At 41.9% G+C, this 21,322-nt stretch overlaps 1 protein-coding gene across 3 annotated transcripts in view; it reads left to right on the top strand.

Annotated features, from left to right (window-relative positions):
* The first annotated feature begins 759 nt into the window (after positions 1 to 759).
* The window catches only part of kif21b (kinesin family member 21B), a 168,717-nt gene continuing 148,154 nt past the window's right edge, over positions 760 to 21,322 (top strand). For all 3 annotated transcript variants that reach the window (XM_078546599.1, XM_078546601.1, XM_078546598.1), the window contains exon 1: positions 760 to 1,054. In XM_078546599.1, the coding sequence (XP_078402725.1) occupies positions 1,011 to 1,054 (44 nt within the window). In that variant the 5' untranslated portion in view covers positions 760 to 1,010. The remainder of the gene's footprint in view (positions 1,055 to 21,322) is intronic.

Raw genomic sequence — 21,322 nt, 5'->3', positions numbered from 1 at the left:
TGATGGACTTCTGACCAAGACTCACCATAACTGAAGCATCCCTTTCTCACTTTTGCGTTCCAAGTAGCTTGAGGGAAAAGGTCTTTAGAGTTTTTTGATGATGTTTTGTATCTGTGCACCAGCTTTTAGTGAATTGTGCACACGGGCATCCTTTTTACACTTCTCTCGTTATGAAGGACGAGATTAAAAGCTTCATAAAAATAAATGGCCCCACTCTATGAGGTATGCCCATTAGCATGCTTTCCTAGTTTTTGTCTTAGTCTAATTAGTATCTTTTGACGAGATAAATTGCAGTGTACTCTCCAGCATCGAGAACTCAAATGTATACGTGCCTCGAAGACATTCCTGGTCCCCAGTTACAAAAGAATGAATTAGTGATTCTTGGCACTGATCCCTTCGACAATTACCCTGCCTGGATCATGCTTTGGCTTTTTGGTATTGGTGGCCTCTATAAAGCAAATTGTTAGTTTAAATGCGATCCATACGTTTTTAAAAAGAAAGCTAACAGAAAAAATATTGATCAGAATACTTGAAAAGGAGCAGTACTTCTCAGCTGACAACCCTCCCCTAAATAGTTCCCTTTTTTGGCGTCAAACTATCTTGATGTTTTTGTGTCTTTTATTCCTATTCTGATTGGCCAGTTTTCTTTATGTGTCCGCCCATTCGCAGAACCCAGGGATTTGATTGGCGAGTGGAAACGTCACTCTTGACTGGATCCCGCCCACCGAGCAGGTTCGGTTGCCTGGCAATCAGCACTCTGAGCTGCTGGAGGCTGACTTTAGATGTTGCATTGCGGATTTGTAGCGACTACAATGTAACACAGGATGTTGCAAATGCAATCATGTCACTACCGTCTCGATCCCGTTAACTGCAGGATGACACGCTTCAAGTTCTGTGAAAAATATATTTGCATTTATTTACACCTTAAACACACTGCGCTGCTGTCTCAGTAGGTCAGCGATTTTCCTTTCTTTGAATGAAGGTTGGATAGCGCACGCTGCACAAAAATAATGGCGACTAATCAAGACGGCTGTAGTGTCAAAGTCGCTTTAAGGTAAGACAGCTTCTTATTTATTACAGGGTTGAGTCGGTGCCAAGATAGTATAAGAGGGCAGCAAAAAGCCTGAGAAGCCATTGTGTAGGTGCTCTGTGTTACTGTGCTCTGTTGCTTGAATGGGTGATGGAAACTTAATTGATTTTGTATTTTAAAATAAATTGTGAAACAATTGTATCATTTTGTCATTGACTGCATTTTGACTTCAAAGCAGTGTCATGTTGACTGGTATTGGGACTGGTATTGGACATTTATTTTTCGACTTGGTTGGCTTCTGTACTGTATTTTATATTTGGAGACAATGGACTTTTACCAAAATGATGACTAGTGTAAAGGAACCATAAATAACCTTTCTTTTTCAATCTTTGGGAACTGCAATAAATGACACCACCCATGTTATTGTGGCATGTTTGACATCACACTCTTTCCAAAGAGTACATTTCTGCCCAGGTCATTTTATCCCAGCTTCATTGTTCAGTCTTTGTTCATCAAAGTGAGTTCTGTTGATGCAGGAGTTAAAATGGTGAATGATTGGAATTATTAAATGGGCTTGGAAATTATATGGGGGAAATAATGAAATGCATTGGTGCTTTACTTTCATAGCTATAAGGTCAAGTCTGACTTGAGTGAGCTATGAAGGGCTTTTTGCATCCAAATGAAGACAATGTAGCATCAATGAACTAATAATACAATGATTTTATGATACCTTTTTCAGTATCCTACCTCTCCCTCCACCCCCTTCCTCCAAAATGGTGACAATGACAGTTTTACAGTGTCGATTATCAGCAAAAAAAATCTAGAAATAAATGTACTGTGAAATATGTTCTTGATGTTTCATAATGACCATTATGCTGCTCCTTTAATAGATTTTGATTTAAAGTGATAATTTTAAAGAAACAATAGAATCTTTCGTGAGACCGATGGAGAATGAGAACAAAGAATGTGTGTACGGGCTGGGACATTTTGATCAGAAAATAGCCAATTAAAGTTCCGTTATATACAGAAGATATAAATGAGACTAGAGGACAAAATAAGGGGATTTCAGGGACCAAAAGATATTCAATTGATTTACATCTTTGTAAATAACTGTTATTTGTTTGGTGTCACTGAAATAAATTGGATTGGAAACCAGGAACACAACCATTGACCATAGTTGTGGTCTAGTTCTCTGCAATATGACAACAATTCTAATTTTCTTTCAATTGGTTATTGGAAAAAAATGAACTTTTTGCTTGATGTTAAAAGGGTATTAGTACTTAATCCATCAGCAGTATAATCACATTCAAATTGATTAATGAATGACTCCTCTATTCTAAACGTGTAGTATAATATTCCTGACTCCCGAATAATGGACTTGCTGAAGACAGAATTTTGGTTTCCAATTCCTGTGGTTTTCTCTCTTGGGTTTTGTGGATAAGGGATTAAATATAATTTGGTATTTCTTATTTTTGTACCTGACTGTAATAAAAAAAAATCAGTTTCACAGATATTGTTTGATAGCAGTGGAACATAATGCAGAGAAAATTTGAAATTGTGATTATTGACAAAAAAAATCTTAATTCTTTACAATAGATGATGCAAGTATTGGAGAGGTAGTGGATAAGAAATGGCTTCTTGAAGCAAATTGACCTTAAGCAATAGTATACACCTGAAAGTAATTGAATAACGTTGCAAAATAATTTTCAAAATGATTTGCAAGGGATGTCACTTGCTTGCATTTGTAGGTGTTAAGTAACAAAAAAAGGTAGCCAATGCAAAGAGGGAAAACATTCAAGGTGGCTTTAGGCTAGGGAAGCTGTGAGCTAAACAAGACTAAGAGATTTCATCTCCTATAAACATTATCGTTTAACTGTTATTTTACTTCAAAACAAAACCCAATCTCTATCAACTGGCTTGAATCAAATCAATTAATCTGTTACAATTAAATTAATTTGTCAGATGTAGGACTGGTAGAATGCCTTTTTTTCACATACTTTGGCATTAATGAATTGAGTGCATAGACATTACTTCCTACCATCGCTGTTCAAAACTGCACAGCAAAGAATCAGGAAGTGTCAGTAATATACAGTTTCAGGAAGGATGTAGGCCTTTTGTTGAGTTTAAACCAAATTTTTGTACTGTCTTGGTACATGATAAGAGTTTATCTCTGTGGGAGAGGAGTGATTATTAAAAAAAATCCCCCAATGTTTACAAAACAAACACTCACTTTACATAGAGGCAGATTTGCTTTCTCATTATTTATATCACATAGCACGTCAATGGGAACCAATTACTGAACTTAATAGGTGTGTTTATACATTTAAGACAAACTTAAAGGAAGCCTGGTGCAGGAATATGGTATGTCAGAGTATTAATGCTGCAGATGGGCCAGCCAATACTTGGTTGACTTAAGTTTATCTGCAACTGAAGTATTAATTTCATAAGGATGTGAAAACAGGTGGACATAATCTCAGGAGCTATCTTGATGTCACTGTGGTGCACCTCCCATCTGTCATTTGACAGTGTGATTGGCAGAGGCCTATGCTGTGTGGTCCAGGAGGACTGGCGTGAAAATGGAGTGATTGGGACCCTTTTAAAATTTAAATGCGTATGTGTCCAGTCATTGAAATCCTGATCAATATATGTTATTTATAATGACACAGATTATGTAATTTGTAGCTTGTAAAAATAAATATCATGAGCAATGTTCTGAACCAATGTAAATTCTTTAGGTGTCGGCTGTGGCTCAGTAGGTACCACTTTCACCTCTGAGTTATCAGATTGTGTGTTCCAATCCCAATCCAGATACTTTTTGAAGAAGGGTAGGGAAGTTCTCTTCCCTAAATAAATGTCAGCCAGATGTTTATTAATATACTCGATATTTATCCCTAAAACTTCATCACTGAAAAATAGATTATCTAATTGCTGTTTGTGGAACCCTGTTGTGCATAAATTGGTGGCTGCATTTCTAACATTACAATATTGCCTACACCTCAAAAGTACCCCAATGACTAACACTTTGGAATGCCCCGAGGTTGTGAAAAGCACTGTATAAATGCAAGTCTTTCTTTCCTTTTTCACCAAAATGCAAGCTATAATTTCAAGGAGAAGTTGCATTAATCTGGCTATGCAATCTTAATTGGTACAAGGGAAAGCATGTGAACATTTTCTTGGTTTCCATTTCTTGCCAGATCTCATGGTTTTAAAACTGCTGATCAATGATGCAATAAAGTTCTGCTGTGCCAGAGATATAAGTTAAATGCTGGTTACAACACTCATGTCACCCTTGCCTTTTAATTCCACCTAACCTGATAAAGTGGATAATTTCTAACAGCTGTAAGGATCCTAAAGTTAGACTGTTTGAGCATCCAAGTATTAAGTCACAGACCAAAATTGGCGAGTGCTGAAACGTCATTTCATGAATACGGTATTTACTCAACCAAACTTAAATTCCCCAGTGACATCATAAATGGGGAGCTCTGCCCACAGACCATTGTCTCCATTCAGTCACCATTCAGGATGTTGCTGCGAGGAAAGACTGCACACACAAAGATCTGCTGGTGAATGTTTCAGATCAACAATATTAAGCATAAGATATGGGAACAAGGATGGTTGAAAGAAGTCTTCAGTCTCACTGTCTTCCTTAGGCTAGGCATAGTGATGTACTTCATTTCCATTATTTATTACTGTTACAAATGTGGAATTACATGATGTAAGAACATGAGAAGAGCATAAGACAGCTATTTGACCCATTGAAGCTCCCACCTCTAATATCTCAACCGTCACAAGTGGCAGCATTATGAACAACCCTAACATTTTCAAAATAAAAACAGAAAATACTGGAAGAACTCAGCAGGTCTGGCAGCATCAAAGAGAGAAACCAAATTAAACTTTCAAGTCCGATATGACGCTCTACTATTATCCCTATCACTTGAAATCTAATTGATATCCCATCTATCCCAGCCAAAGTTCTATACAAGGGTGCACGTTAGACACCTGCAGCTTTCCAACAGCATTTGAATTAGGTCAGAAGCTGAATTTGGCCCTGGCCCATAAGATGGCATGGTGGTTCCGCTGACTTTGCCCAGCAATTTTGCATTCAGCAGGTATGCTGACTTTAATGTAAATTCTCATTGGAGATAAATCTGGAGAGTGATATTACTGCATAAAATCATAGTATAATTTAAATATACTTTTTAAATATTGCAGATTAATTTTTAGCTTGGCTTAACCGATGACACTAGCACCTCCTGAATCAGAAAGTTGAGAGCACATGACCCACTTCAGAATTTAAGCACATAATTTGGGACTTCACTTCAGTGTAAATACTGGGGTGTGCTGCATTGTCAAAGGTGCTTTCTTTTGGGTGAAATATTAGACTAATGTCCTATTTGCCTGTTAAGGTGGAGCAAACGATTCCATGGTCCCATTTGAAGAGGAGAATGCAAGCTCCCCAAGTGTCCTGGCAAAGCTTTGTCCCTCAGTCGATGTCGGAAGAGTCAGTATTATGGGGACATGTGAGGGAGAGGAAATGAGCACTGATCAGGTTGAGGTGGGGGGGAAGAGTGAGCTGGGAGGATGTGAACAATGTCGGACAGTGATGGAGGGGGTGAGCAATGTCAGGGGGTAAGGGAAGCGGTGAACATTGTGGGGTGAGGGAGGGATGAGCATTGTTGGAGGGTGAGGGAGTGAGGTGAATGTCGTCAGTGAATGAGGAAGAATGCTCAGCATTGTTGGGGGATGAGGCTGTGCAGTTTCTGAGGCTGAGGGGTCCATTTAAAAACCTTGTAAATTAATGAATTGAAGAAAGATCTTATGGGCATGCCTTCAGTTCATAACAAAAAGGGGAGGTGGCTCCACTGGAATTATGCTTCACACTTGGCCTCTTGACTCTGCTTGTCGCTGGATTCAACCTGGAGCCAAGACCAGAGGTGCAAAGGCTCCAGAGTAAAATGGTAAGTGGGTAGTTTAATCGCAGTCAGCGTCAGGCGCACTTGCTCTGCTGCTGACCGGACGATCTGGGCTTGTTTCCTCGGCTGAGGAATCTAGAACAAGGCGGCACAGTTTCAAGATAAGGGGACAATCATTTAGGACTGAGATGGGGAGAAATTTCTTCACTCAAAGAGTTTGTGTGTGTTTGGATTTCTCTACCCCAGAGGGTTGTGGATGTGCCACCATTGAATATACTTAAGGCCGAGATAGACAGATTTTTGGTGTCTCAGGAATCAAGGCTATGGGGAATGGGCAGGAAAGTGAAGTTGAGGTCCCAGATCAGTCACGCTTGTATCAAATGGCTGAGCAGGCTCGATGGGCTGTATGGTGTTCAGCTGCTCCTATTTCTTCTGTTCTTAAGTAAAAGCAAGTTTTTTTCTTTTAATAAATGCAGATAACTGGTCTATATAGTAGGCATATAAATTAACCTTTCCTGTATGAGAGAGAGATCCGTAAAAGAAATGTTTAGGAGCAAGTGGATTCTGCCAGTGTTACTTGAATTTAAAAAAACAATAAAATCACATTCTCCTCACTATTTCCTTGAGTCAGTGAGAATTTATATATGGTTGGAAATGTTGCAGTTCATTTTTGCCACCACATAATTGAAGTAAAGGACGATATGAGCTCCTGGAAAATACCTTTCTCCCTTCAAGCTTTCAACTAAAATTCAGCCCTTAATTTAAGGAATATAACTTACAGACATGAATATAAATGAATAAAAAGATTCAGAAAAAACCTTTCCTTAACTTACAACCTAGTGACTATGTGTGATGAGGCAGCTTTTCAAGAATTGAGTGCCTATCTATAATAGTTCAGAGAGGTTGAGTTGTGTTGCTGTGTCAGAGGACATAAAGAATGGAACAAAAGCAGCCTGAATTAAAAGTGCACAGTAGGTACTGCAGTGCAGCTTTTTTTAAGCTTGGGTTCTAGAAGGTGAATTGGGTCACAGGCTACTTTTGTGTCATTAACAACCATTTGTCTGATGCACCTGGTGATACATTTTGTAAAAGTTTAACCTGGATTGTACCCTTGTAATGTTGTTTTTGAAATGGTTTGGAATGTGATTGAAGATATTTTATGAATAAAGTATATTTTTACAAAAAAAAAAACAACCATTTGTCCAAATCCTGGAATGGGACTTGAACCCACCAACGACTGACTTTGTGAGGGAGGTGTCAGCTGTGGCTCAGTTCATAGCACCCTCGCCTTTGAATCAGAGGGTTGTGGGTTCATGTCCCACTCCCGGAAACCAAGAACTGTGATTGTACTCGAAAGAGTTACAATCTGTGACTGTTGATAACTCGAAAGAGTTTCAACTTTAAGTCGCTATAAGCAGGCGGCAAAGACACTCCTTTGAGGCTGGTGGGTTCCTTCTGTAAATATGCAGGGTCTGATGAGAAAATTGGGCCCTGACTCTAACCGCAGCCTGAGCTGTAAAGGCACTGCAAAGAGGTGTCAGCTGTGGCTCAGTTCATAGCACCCTCGCCTTTGAATCAGAGGGTTGTGGGTTCATGTCCCACTCCTGGAAACCAAGAACTGTGATTGTACTTGAAAAGAGTTGCAGCTGAATGCTCTGTAATAAAATGTAGAAGTTAAAAAGTTGGAGCCAGCTTCACAAACAACCATTTGTCTGATGCACCTGGTGATACATTTTGTAAAAGTTTAACCTGGATTGTACCCTTGTAATGTTGTTTTTGAAATGGTTTGGAATGTGATTGAAGATATTTTATGAATAAAGTATATTTTTACAAAAAAAAAAAAAAACAACCATTTGTCCAAATCCTGGAATGGGACTTGAACCCACCAACGACTGACTTTGTGAGGGAGGTGTCAGCTGTGGCTCAGTTCATAGCACCCTCGCCTTTGAATCAGAGGGTTGTGGGTTCATGTCCCACTCCCGGAAACCAAGAACTGTGATTGTACTCGAAAAGAGTTGCAATCTGTGACTGTTGGTAACTCGAACGAGTTTCCTACAGGTAGGAAGTAGACGATAGAGACTGACTTTGTGTCACTCCAAAAAAAAAAAAACAACCATTTGTCCCTACTGGCGGACTGCCACTTGGAGAAGGACCTGAGGGTGGGCAGGGGGGCATGGAAGCTAAATGTGCAACGGCTGACCCCAGAGAACATTGAGGAGCTCAAGAGGGATTACAAAGGTTGGAGAACCGTGAAACCCCTCTTTGAGTCCCTGACACACTGGTGGGAAGCGATCAAGGGAAGCATCAAGAGGTTTTTCATCCTCAAAGGCACCCAGAAAGCTAGAAAGGAACAGAGGGAAATGTCCCGACTCCAGAAAAAGATGCAGAATCTGCTCCGGCTGCAGTCGATGGGGGTCGATGTCAAGGAGGAGCTCCAAGAGGTGAAGGGCCAGCAAGCCTCGCACTTTGCCTCGGAGGCCTCCAAGATCATCTTCCGTTCCAGAGTCCGCTCCGTGGAGCAGGATGAGACGTGCTCACGTTTCTTCTTCCAAAAGGTACACAGAGAGCGCTCTGTGATCAGCAGCCTGAAGGAAGAAGACGGCTCAGTAAAGTCATCACGGTCCGACATTCTGAGGATCAGCAAATCCTTTTATGCCGGATTGTATGACGTGAAGCCCACGGACAGCACGGCCTCCCAGTCCTGCCTGTCCTCTATCACGGAGGTCTTAGACGACAGTACGCGGGAGAGCCTGGACAAACCGCTAACTCCTGATGAACTGACTAAGGCCCTTGAGTCCTTCGAGAAGAGTAAAACTCCCGGAAGCGACGGCTTGCCGGCGGAGTTGTATTCGGCTCTGTGGGACTTGATCGGCCCAGACCTGCTAGGAGTGTACGAGAGTATGCTCCTGGCCGGTAGTATGTCAGAATCCATGAGGAAAGGCATCATCACCCTCATCTACAAGCACAAGGGGGAAAGGGAGGAAATTAGAAATTGGCGACCCATTTCACTGTTGAATGTGGACTATAAGATTCTGTTCAAGGTCATCGCCAATCGGGTCAAATCCGCTCTGGAATTGGTGATTCACCCTGACCAGACCTGCTCTGTGCCAGGCAGGAAGATCTCTGACAGCCTGGCGCTGCTCAGGGATACGATTGCCTATGTACAGGACAGGGGTGTGGATACCTGCCTCATCAGCTTGGATCAGGAGAAGGCCTTTGACAGAATATCGCACACCTACATGGGGGATGTGCTCTCCAAAATGGGGTTTGGGGAGGGAATTCGAAATTGGATCCAACTGCTCTACACTAACATCAGTAGCGCAGTCTCAATCAATGGGGGGGAAACAGATAGCTTTCCGATTAAATCTGGAGTCAGGCAGGGCTGTCCTCTCTCGCCTGTCCTTTTCGTGTGTTGCATAGAACCCTTTGCCGAGTCCATCAGGAAGGATCCGGGCATAAGAGGAGTGACGATCCCAGGCAGTGGAGGCACTCAGGTAAAAGCCTCCCTGTACATGGACGACGTCGCCGTCTTCTGCTCGGATCCGCTGTCGGTGCGCAGACTGATGCACATCTGCGACCAGTTCGAACTGGCCTCGGGAGCCAAGGTAAATCGTGGGAAGAGCGAGGCCATGTTCTTTGGGAACTGGGCTGACCGATCCTTTGTCCCCTTCACTGTCAGGTCTGACGGCCTGAAGGTGCTGGGGATATGGTTCGGAGGGACCGGGGCATGCGTTAGAAACTGGAAGGAGCGAGTGGCTATGGTGAAAAGGAAACTGGGCATGTGGGAGCGACGCTCCCTCTCCATTGCGGGTAAGAACCTGGTCATCAGGTGTGAGGCACTCTCGCTGTTGCTGTACGTGGCGCAGGTCTGGCCCATTCCAGACTCCTGCGCGATGGCGATCACTCGAGCCATCTTCCGCTTTATCTGGAGGTCGAAAATGGATCGTGTCCGCAGGGACGCGATGTACAAGCCTCTAGATAAAGGGGGAAAAAACGTGCCCAACATCGCCCTCATACTGATGGCCACCTTTGTGTGTGGCTGCATCAAGCGGTGCGTAGACCCTCAGTACGCAAACACCAAGTGTCACTACGTGATGAGGTTCTACCTGTCCCCGGTGTTGCGAAGGATGGGGCTGGCCACGCTGCCGCGGAACGCTCCAAGTAGTTGGACCGTGCCGTACCACCTGTCCCTGGTGGAAAAATTTATGCAGAAAAATACCTTTGACCACAAGTCCATCAGGCAGTGGTCAGCACGTAACATCCTAGAGGCCCTGAGGGAAAAGGAGAGGGTGGACCCTGTGGGATGGTTCCCCGAGCAGACTGTCAAAGTCATTTGGCAGAATGCCTCATCGCCAGAACTTTCCAACAAGCACCAAGACGTAGCTTGGCTGGTGGTGGGAAAGGCCCTCCCCGTCAGATCCTTCCTACACGCCAGGAGTCTCACCCCCTCTGCACGTTGCCCTCGAGGTGGCTGTGGTGGGGAAGAGACCGTTGTTCACCTCCTTGTGGATTGTGCCTTTGCAAAGAAAGTCTGGAGAGAGATGCAGTGGTTGCTGTCGAGGTTCATCCCGAGCAGTTCTGTGACACAGGACTCTGTGCTCTACGGGCTGTTCCCAGGGACACACACCGAGACAAACATCAACTGCAGCTGGAGGATCATCAACTCGGTGAAAGACGCGCTTTGGTCTGCCCGAAACTTGTTGGTCTTCCAGCACAAAGAGTTGTCCCCGACCGATTGTTGCGGACTGGCACAATCCAAAGTCCAGGACTACGTGCTGAGGGACGCACTAAAGCTTGGGGCAGCTGCCGCAAAGGCGCAATGGGGAAGGGTCGCTGTCTAAGACCTTTCTGCCACAGCGCACCGAGAGACTGGGAACTGTTTAGAGCCCCTCGGGCTGTACAGCTCAAAATGAAAGGCTGTAAATGATTGTAATATTGTTTGTACTGATGCACCTGGTGATACATTTTGTAAAAGTTTAACCTGGATTGTACCCTTGTAATGGTGTTTTTGAAATGGTTTGGAATGTGATTGAAGATATTTTATGAATAAAGTATATTTTTGCAAAAAAAAAAACAACCATTTGTCCCACACATGATCCTCTAATTCATCAGCAGTGGCTCCATTTGGTGCCACTCCTTTCACAGTACCCAGTCCTAGGAAAATGCCAGATGGTGTCTGATTGCAGCCATGTAGAGCTCATGAAATCATTAGTGCGCAATTAATAAACTAAATTGCATCGAAATCTCATAAATGTCTTGTTGTGTTTATGCAATGCTGCCAGGGGACCAGCTAAAATCTTCAGGTGAAACAACATTTTGGAAATGTTCAACCAGCAATGATAATTTAGCTCTCCAGTGGTTTATAGTGAGATCCTATTCCACACATTGAGGTTTGTCCAAGTGTACACTTTGAAACCAATCAAAGTATCTTAGCTTAATTTTATGTGACTTTGTGGTTTCATTACTGACACCCATTTTCATCCCCTCATCGTCGGGGTACTGCTATATTTGTTTTTATAAGCATATAAACTTAACTTTTCCTGTATGAGAGATTAGCCTGTGAAAGAAATGTTTAGCAGCAAGTGGATTCTGCACGTGTTATTTAATTAAAAAACAACAACAAAACCACGTTCCTTTTACTATTTCCCTGAAATCAGTGAGATTTTATATATAGTTTGCTCCTGGAAAATATTTTACTCCCTCCAAGCTTTTAAAAACAGTGTAAGTCAATGAACTGAAGAACAACCTTAAGGGGCATATCTTCAGTTCATGACAAAAAGAGAGAGTGGCTCCCCTTGCTGCTTGAACATTTCTTAGATGTTGTTTCACCTGAAGATTATAGCTGATGCCCTGGGATTATGTTTGCCACTTGGCCTCTTGACTCTTCTCATCACTGGATTCAAACTGGAGCCAAGACCAGAAGGTGCAAAGGCTCCAGCGTAAAATGGTGAGTGGGCAGTTTAATCTGAGTCAGCATCGGGTGCATTTGCTCCACCACTGACCAGAAGATCTGGGCTGATGAATCTAGAACTATTTGCTCCACCTGAAAGAGAAGAGAGGGCAAGATTAATACTTAGGCCTGGATTTTTGCAACTACATAGAGCTGCTCTGTCATTGTGAAAATGGCAGAAAAGGCCCAAATCTGGAAGTCCCGCTCCCGAACGTAGCAATTTTGCAGGGGCAGAAATGGGCCCGGGTTGGGATTCACGCATGCACATTTTGCAGAGGCAGCTGCCCATAGAAATCAGCAGCTTTCTTCATTCATATGTCTGATTTTGGTGTGAGAGGCGCTTGAAATTTGACATGTGCAGATTAGACCTGGTAGGAGCAGGTCTGAACTTCGTGAATTCGATTAGGTAGCCAGGGTACCCTTTTGAAGAGATGAAGATATGATCCCAGAACACCTTTGGGGGAGGCCAGGTGCTCTTTTGGAGAGATCAGGTGCCCTTTGGGACTGCTAAAAGTTAGCATGAATGTACGTAAAAAGTGCATAAACTCAATGGAACTGTGAAACTCACTGGAACTGTCAAAAACAACTGTCAAAATTGTCAAGATGAGCGGTCAAGGTATTTAAAACTCCTGCCCTTTACCTCTTTTTTTAAAAAAAAGTGTGTGCAGCATTAAAAAAATGTTTGGTTGCTATTTCACTCTTGACACAAGCCTTCAGGCTATCATTGCTGGATTAGTACTGCATGCCTGATTTTACAATGGTCCATTATCACAAAAAGGTACCTGCCATTTCACAGTTTGACAGGTCTAAGTGGGTATGGACTCTCTGAAGCAGGACTATGAATTCCAATGCTTGGCTCTATAAAGGATTATGCAATTGAATGAAATGTTGTTATAAGGGATAATGTAGTTGAAGGAATGTAAATTTAGTAAATTAGTTTTTATGAATGAGTGATTTAAAAAAAAACAAAGTCTACAATAGATACTTGGAACTTTATTTCCTTTTAGTATGGGTCCCGAGATGCGCCCATGGTGGGATATTGGGTGAGTTGGCATGCTAGGTATAAGGGCAAAAGGTGGTGTGTGGGGGCATGGGTTGGCATGAGTTGGCACTAAGTTGACATAGGGGCTATGAAGGGCCATGCGTGGGGACATAGGTTGGCATGGAGGCTGAGAGGTCATGGGGTGGGTCAGCAGAGGGGCCTGTGTTGGCATGGAGAGTATGAGGAGCCATGGGGGGAGTAGGAAAAGGGCCATTGGTTGGTATGGAGGGTATGAGAGACCATGAGTGGGAGGGGATATGAGATGGCATAGGCTGGCATGGATGGGCATGGGGAGTGTGTCCTGAAGGTAAGGGGGTGTGAGGGATAAGGGATGGAGCGTTTTATGTTTTCCTTTTTTTAAAAAAAAAACTTTGATACAGTGATGGTGCACTGAGGCAGACATTCCACCCAGCCCACCTGCGCACCCAGCAAGCTCAATGCTCGTTCCAGGGTTGCCCGGCCGGACTCCCAGGGAACCCCGCCACATTGGAATGAAAATCTGACCTTCCAGGCCACTTTCTACCGGGCCAGGTTTGTGGGGTTGAGAAATATCCCAGCTCTACCACTGATCCAGTGTGCCAACTGCTGTTAAGGAGTTTGTCTGGACATCTTCCTGCTAGCTTGTGGGAAAATGAGGTCCCTACTTCTGCCGATAACAACAGAAAATGTTGGAAATACTCAGCAGGTCAGGCAACATCTTTGGAAAGATACAGAATTAATGGTTCAGGTCGATGACCTGTCATCAAAACCTTCTGATGACTTCCTCATGAATACTTCTAAAGCAGTGCCTGAGAAACCGAGATCCTTGGAACTTCTCTTTCCTTTGGCGTTCTCGGAAACTTTAAGTTCCTGTTGCCTGCAGCCAAAATGCATCTTCCCATTTAAGAGATGCAAGCTGCCTTTAAATAGCGTAACAAATGCACAGTATTCCTGCCCCCACATTCAGCAAGCTGGCAGTCAATAACACTAGTAGCGCCAGTAGACTTTTGAGTTAGTGATAATATGTGTTTCTGACCAATTTCAGTTTGTAATTGTACCCATGTGATTGGCATACGCTGCCTGCACAATGTCCATTTTAAGCTAAAAAATGCACTCAAAAGCTTCTACCCCTCTTACTAACAGACAGTAATGCTATAATTGAACTATCTGACATGCAACTAAGTTTTGATCAAAAAATGTGATCAAGTTATTTTAGGAATATAATACACTCATTGTATTTGTGAATGGTTATTTGTGTTCCTAAGTGTTGACTGTTAAATTAATGCTGAAAGTAGCACATCACCATCAGAATATCATGAAGCACAAATGCTTTTAAATTGAATAGTTGCTGCTAAAATGTAATTTTGCGAAACATGCTAGGATGGGTTCAGCCAGGGCCACTTGACTCCAGACCTCATTCTAGCCTTGGTCCAAACATGGACAAATGAGATGAATTCCAGAGAGGAGGTGAGAGTGTCTGCCCTTGACATCAGGCAGCATTTGACCGAGTGTGATATCGGGAGCCCTCGCAAAATTGAAGTCAATGGGAATCAGGGCAAAACTCTTCATTGGTTGGTGTCATACCAAGCACAAAGGAAGATGGTTGTGGTTGTTGGATGTCACCTCAGGAGTTCCTTAAGGTAGTGTCCCAGGCCCAACCATCTTCAGCTGCTTCATCAGTGACCTTCCCTTCATTATGAGGTCGGAAATGGGATGTTTGCTGATAGCTGCACATGGAACTCCTCAGATTTTGAAGCAGTCTGTGCTTGCAAGCAGCAAGACCTGGACAACATTCAGGCTTGGGCTGATATATGGCAAGTAACATTAGTGACACATAAGTGACAGGCAATAATCACCTTCAACAAGAAAGAATCTAGTCATCTCTCTTGACATTCAACTGCTTTACCATCGCTGAACCCTCCTGGGGTTACCATTGATCAGAGACTTAATTGGACTAGCCATATAAATACTGTAGCTACAAGAGTAGGTCAGGGGCTGGGAATTCTGCAGTGGTTAATTCGCCTCCCGACTCCCCAAAGCCTGTCCACCAAGGCACAAGTCAGGGGTGTGATGGAATATTCTCCAGCATGCAGCTGGATTTGCAGCTCCAACAACACTCAAGAAGCTCGACAGTAGCCGTTTCATTGGCACCCCATCAACCACCTTAAACATTCACTCTCTCCACCACCAGTGCATAGTAGCACCAGTGTTACCATATACAAGATGCACTGCAGCAACTTGCCAAACCACCTTTGACAGGGTTAATGTTGTGGGTCGATGACCTTTCATTGGAACACTGCAACAATTCAACTTGCAACATTGGACAGGATTTTCATTCCTGGGTCCCAATCCCATCACCAGAGGAAATGTAAGTCGGGAAACCAAAAATGTTGGTTGCGGTTCCCAGAGGGCAATTTTGGAGGAGCTGTCCAATAAAATGGTCTCTTTCGGGAGCTAGTGCAGGATGACAGGTGGGCTCCTAAGTCTGGAGCATCAATAGGAGGCCACCTGGCAGCTATGGATCTGAAGCCCCACTGTCAGAGGTAGTTGTTGTATGGAGGAAGGTCCGAGGGCACCTCCATTCCTGGTCACCAGCCACAAATGGGTAAATAAGAGAGCCAAGAGTGTTGGTGCCATCAAACATGAGAGGGAAAACCACCCCCCCTTCCTCACTACCAGCCCGTAAACTCTGTTTCTCTCTCCACAAATGCTGCCTGACCTGCTGAATATTTCCAACATTTTATGTTATTTCGGACTTCCAGCATCCACAGTATTCAGCTTTTGGGAAAACTATTTGAGGCTGGATATACTATGTAAAACAGGCTGGGCAAATGTTCTAGTAAATCACCCCTCACCCCTCAAACAAAAATCAAAATTATTTATATTTTTAGTAGTGTGTGCAAATTTCTTTTTGCTGATCTGAGTATTAGAAGCTCCAACGCCAGCAGATCCTTATACAAAATCTTTAGACGGTAAACACAATAGTGACTAAATTGTTTTCTATTTTCGGCACCAGTGGCTCCAGTCAGTATTGATGTAGACAATGCATTAAAGCTACTGAGCTTTCAGAGTATTTGCATCTATCTCATGTCACATTTTGTTATTGTTTCACAAGAAGTATCACATCAAAATTAACTAATGCATTTCAAGGAGAATTGCTTTCCGTGAAATTGATTTGGAACTTGAAAAACCTTGAAGCACATTGACACATTGCAGTGCTTATGAAGTGAGGGCTTGTAATCATGAAAACTAGCATTGGAACCCAAGGATAATTATTAAAAGATGTAATATTGTAAAGTGCTTGTTCAATAACCATTGTCTCAAGTATAAGCTGAGTTCACAGTTTTGTATTTTACAATTAATGTTATTACTTGGGTAATTTGCAGTAGTTTGAAAATGTAGCATTTTGCTAGCATGTATTTTGACAATCTGTACAAATGTATCAATTGATTTGACAACCAGTCCTTTTTAAAAGAACAAGCTGAACTGAACCATTATGGTAAGAAAATGAAAGAGTGCATGAATGCCAGAAAGAGAATTGTTAAGTTCTGGTGACTGATTGCTGATGAAAAGCAAGATAAAGCTTGTTTCTCTGTCAACCCATGTACTGATATGTGTTAAACATCAAATGAAGTTCATTGCTGCTAACTTCTTCAGTGTAATAGAGATTGTGATTCGTAGATTGACGCTAATTTATGCATACCGCAACATTCACAGCAGAAAAAAACATCTTCAAGTTTATATTGCAAAGAAGAAAATCATTTTCAGTTAGTTCCACACAAATTAGACTATAGCTGGCAATACAGGAACAGAGCTTAAAATCTTCATCAGTCACCGTAGTCAGTCACGCTCCAGCAGGAAGATTGGATGAAGACAGTTTTTAAACATATTAATTTTATCCTTATTTTAAACGAATTATTGATTTTATCAGCTTTTGGGCTCCACTTTTCATGGTGATTGTATACCCTGATATTGCCAAATAAATCTAGTTTTTCTCCATGATAGGAGAATCGGATCCATCCACAGCTGGTCATAAAAAGGAGGCAAGACTCTTCCTTAGTGTTGAGATAAATTGAAAGAAAATCTGTTGACAGAGCAGAAATTCTGGATCTTACCATGATGCCAGTTTCTCAATTTCAACACTGGCAAAGAGTAAAAATCTTCCATTTTAATGGCCAACACGAACCCTCTGTCTACATCAATGACAAAGTTAATTACACACACTTCAGTAAATATTCTTTGTTATGATTCCCAGTCCTAACATGAATTCAGATAGGGAGGATCTTGCTTGAGTAACTTTCTTGACTTCTTTGAAGAAGTAATATCCGAAGTGGACTGGTAGAAAGCACTATGATGTAATATTCCTAGACTTTCAAAATTAATTTGACAACGCTCTGCATGAAAGATGATAAGTGATGATTCACAGAATGGATTCAGAAATGGAAGGGAAAAAGCAGAAGGATAAAAAAGTGTTGCGCCCATCACTGTTCCTCACATACCTAAATGATCTAGACACAAAAACTAAATGTAAGTTGGTCAGATTTGCTGATGATACCAAACTGGTGAGGACCATGAAATCGAGCTTTGGAAATTACAGAGTGGGTTTGACAAAATAATGGGAAGATCAGTGACTGATTAGTATGAGAGGTTAAAGAGGTAACATAGGACCAGTGTACATTCAGAAGCACACGCCCTGAAGGTCATGGAGAGATACTATTAGGTTCAGAGGCCTTAGTGGAGGTCCAGAAAATTAAAGAACCAGTAGATTTGTCAAGGAAAACATAATCATCAGTCTTAATCAAGTCTTTAATCAAACCTGTTAATTAGTCACTGAAATGAATTCTGAAATGTACTTAAACTTGAGAATACATTGAAAGATCAGTGTTCACATATTGCAGCTCATGAGTGGCCTACAGCCTTGTTTAGCACAGAGTGCTTTATTATTTCTCCATTAATTCAGTGTCAGTACAGATTGCACCTTTTAATTGTCTGCATCATATTAAGAAGTCTAAAAAAAGATTCATTATGTATGAGGCTATGAATGAAGGCTTAAATTATTTGGATAGGTTGTATAAATATGGTTTGTATTCCCTTGAGTTTAGGAGTTTGAGGTGTTCTATCTGAGGCATTTAAAATTACAGAAAGATTAGATAAGGTAGGTACAGATGCACTATCTCCTGGTGGGGAATCCAGAACAATGGATACAATCTCAAAATTAGAGCTAGCTCTTTCAAATTGAAATCGGAAGCAACTTCCCCCAAAAGATTGTGGATACTCAATAAATTGAAATGTTTGAGATTGAGATTGATTAGATTTTTGTTGGGTAAAGGTATCAAGTGCTATAGATCAATGGTAGGTTAAAGGGATTGAGGTACATCAGTCATGATCTAATTGAGTGACAGAACTGGCAAAGAATGAATGTCCTTTGACTGTTCCAGTGTACCAATGAACGAGCAGCTACTGATGCATGGTTCAGTGTTATGCTTTGTAAAACCATTAAATGTTTTATATTTGCCCCTACAAAGTTCTGCTGATTATTAAACACAAAGTTTCTAATTAATTATATTTTCAAAAATACCAAATATTTGCTGATATCTATCACCCAATTTTTCACTCTGATTCCGAAAAAGAGAAACTTGAAAATAAAAATTTTACCCATAATAATCAAACCAACTGGAGTAATGGAGAGGCTCTTTATCAATATAGTTAGAATTATTTAGACTACTGCTTAAACATCTCACAGATGTACGTTGAATAATGTTAATCTTAATTTGCACAACAACTACAGGAATAGTTACCTAAGAGATAGACGCCCTCATAAGAGTGAAAAAAATGTTCTACTGTCATACAGGGAATCTAAAGATTCATCTCTTTTAGAAGAGTAGGAGACAGTGATGGAACAGACAGAGTCCGGTAATTTATTGTAGCATTTTGTCATATTACATTGGTTGCTCAGTAAATTAAGTGATTGTGCTTCACCTATTATAGCAGTTGACTTTTCAGTAATCATGCTTACAAGATGAATGTGCAGAGTAAAATGAAAAGCTGGGGGAGGATTTTTATCCACTGCCTGGCCCAGTAACAGAGTTGAGTGGGCGATGAAAATAGTGCTGCCAGCCAGCGTGTCAGTTCCTCTGCAAGCAGCAGGTATGCAGGTAGCCAATTGAGTTCATTCATGGCCACTGAAGGCCATTAACCCCACTGGGATTTTCCAGTCGACCTCCAGGTCCCCACAGGTGGCAGGGGACAGTTTAGCTGTCTGGAGGTGGTTTCTTGGTGGCAGACCAGGAGGGATAGTGCTTCAGGCAGGCTTTCAGGCCCTACCTGCCAGCCTGGGATTGCCTCTCCATCGCGCCCCCCCCCCACCCCCAACTCCTTCCTTCACACTGGTGGTTTGGTTGCGAAGACCATTTAAAATTTGAAGAAGTTGGAAAGATGGCGCATCAATTTTTCGGGCACCCTTTCCTTCACTTTCCCGACACGGCATCATGCTACTGCTTTCAAGCTGGAAGGCCCCCTATTGGCCCTCCAGTTTCAAGCGCTTGCTCACCGGCCTTAATTGGATGACAAGCCCGCCCTGTGGCCACTAGTTAGCCAATTAGGGGAGAATCACAGGTGAGTTACAGTTCCCCACACAGTCCGGGCTTCTGACCCACAATTCCCTTGGATTGAGTGAGGTATTATTGCTGTCTTTTCTCAGATCTAGTAGATTTGTATATTGTGTTGCACTAAGGTCCACAAGAGATCTTTTCGATCAGACTTTCTTTTGTTGATGAAGAGTCTTTGTACTGGACATGAACTAATTTTAGAACCCGATATCAATAGTGAGCTTCACAAGTCAGTTATAACACAATTGGATATAGAGTAAAGTTACATCTGCTTATTGGTTGCCAGCTTATGACCTTACCAACTGAAGCTAATGAACTGTGGTTATTTTAGTGTTGTTGTCTCCGCTATTAGAAACTGAATTGAAATTGATCAGACTCCGAGCACATTGTTATTAATAAGGGGAGATGTTCATGCCCTGACTTGGGACAATAATCAAAAAATTCCGAAACATGAAAAGCCAGGGAACTATGCAATATGCAGTGCCTCTACATCCCCTGGTAATGATTTTTATTTGTCACTACCTGGCCTTTTTAAATTAAGATTTTCTTTCTTTAAATTGACTTATATTGGGTTATGTTAACTAAGTGCCGGTCCTGAAAATTGCCACTGTAAACAAGGCTATAGATTTTTTTGCTCTCAGGGGACTGTAGGTTTAACAATCCTTGATTTGTTGAATGTTGTACAACACATTATTGTGTGACTTTGGAATCTGGTGTCCATCCCAAGGGCTTGAATTTAACCTTGGTGAATTAAGGTTTAAAACAATCCCAGTTCTGGATCAGCCAGTTGCCAGCTGTTGCTAGTGTATGGTCTCCCAGGAGGATGCATGATAGAGAGCAGAACTAGAGGAGTGCTACTTAAAGCCTTGCTGGCTGGCAGCAGCCTCCCTTTATGGAAAAAAAGAATGTAGTTCCTACAAACATCCAAAAGCTTGATTTCTCTGGGGTTGTACCCATCAATACAGTGATCAGCAATCTGGGCTCTTCCACGGATCACAGATTGGAGGGAAGTGTTGTGGTCATTTTCGTTTAAATTTCGAGCAAGTTTATCCTGGGTTACGTGATAGCTATGTGAGGATAAAATGTTTATTTCACATTTCATCAGGTTTGTCCAAGTGACCTTGCATTTCAGTTGTATGTGAGGTTTCTCCAGAAAGACTGTCGTAGGACTTCTTGTGACAGCAGCCACAAACATCCATCGTCTGCATCAGATCAATTCAGCACCTATGTTCATACAGCACACAGTAGTATTTAATCTTGTATGGAAGCAGAGTCGCTCGTACACTGTTGCATCTAAAGTGAAGCATTTCAGCAGCAGATGGCTCGTGTAGGTCAAATTAAGAGAGATCTGAGTCAAAACATGGCTGGATGACTTTACATCTAAAATTGCCCTAACTGCTGTGAATTGTTAAGGATAACTTGAGTCCTGCCACAGTGGGCATAAGACTGCAGATTAGTGAAGTGGGAAAATACTTTTTATTTCTCAAAATGGATAATCTAAATAGTTTGTCGTATTTTTAAAATTGTGACTGCTATTGCTGATCAATGATCTCTAGACATCAGCTGATTGATTGCATTATTTCTGTCTCTCAGTCCTGACCTTGTAGGGTAACAGCAGGTTGCTAGTGAAAGAAGGGAATCATAAATTTGTTCTAAATAGATTTGGTATTCTTTTCCCACAATCTGAGGAAGTATTTTATACCAAAGGTATTTTCCCCCTCTTCTCATTTCCACACCCATCCAGCAATATTCTTTTTGAATGAATGAATAATCCAAAATCATGTAAAAATGTATTGCTTG

Source organism: Cetorhinus maximus, chromosome 8, assembly GCF_964194155.1.
Source record: "Cetorhinus maximus chromosome 8, sCetMax3.hap1.1, whole genome shotgun sequence".
Lineage (NCBI taxonomy): Eukaryota > Metazoa > Chordata > Chondrichthyes > Lamniformes > Cetorhinidae > Cetorhinus > Cetorhinus maximus.
The sequence above is the reverse complement of the archived record's forward strand: the minus strand, read 5'-3'. Positions and strand labels throughout refer to the sequence as shown.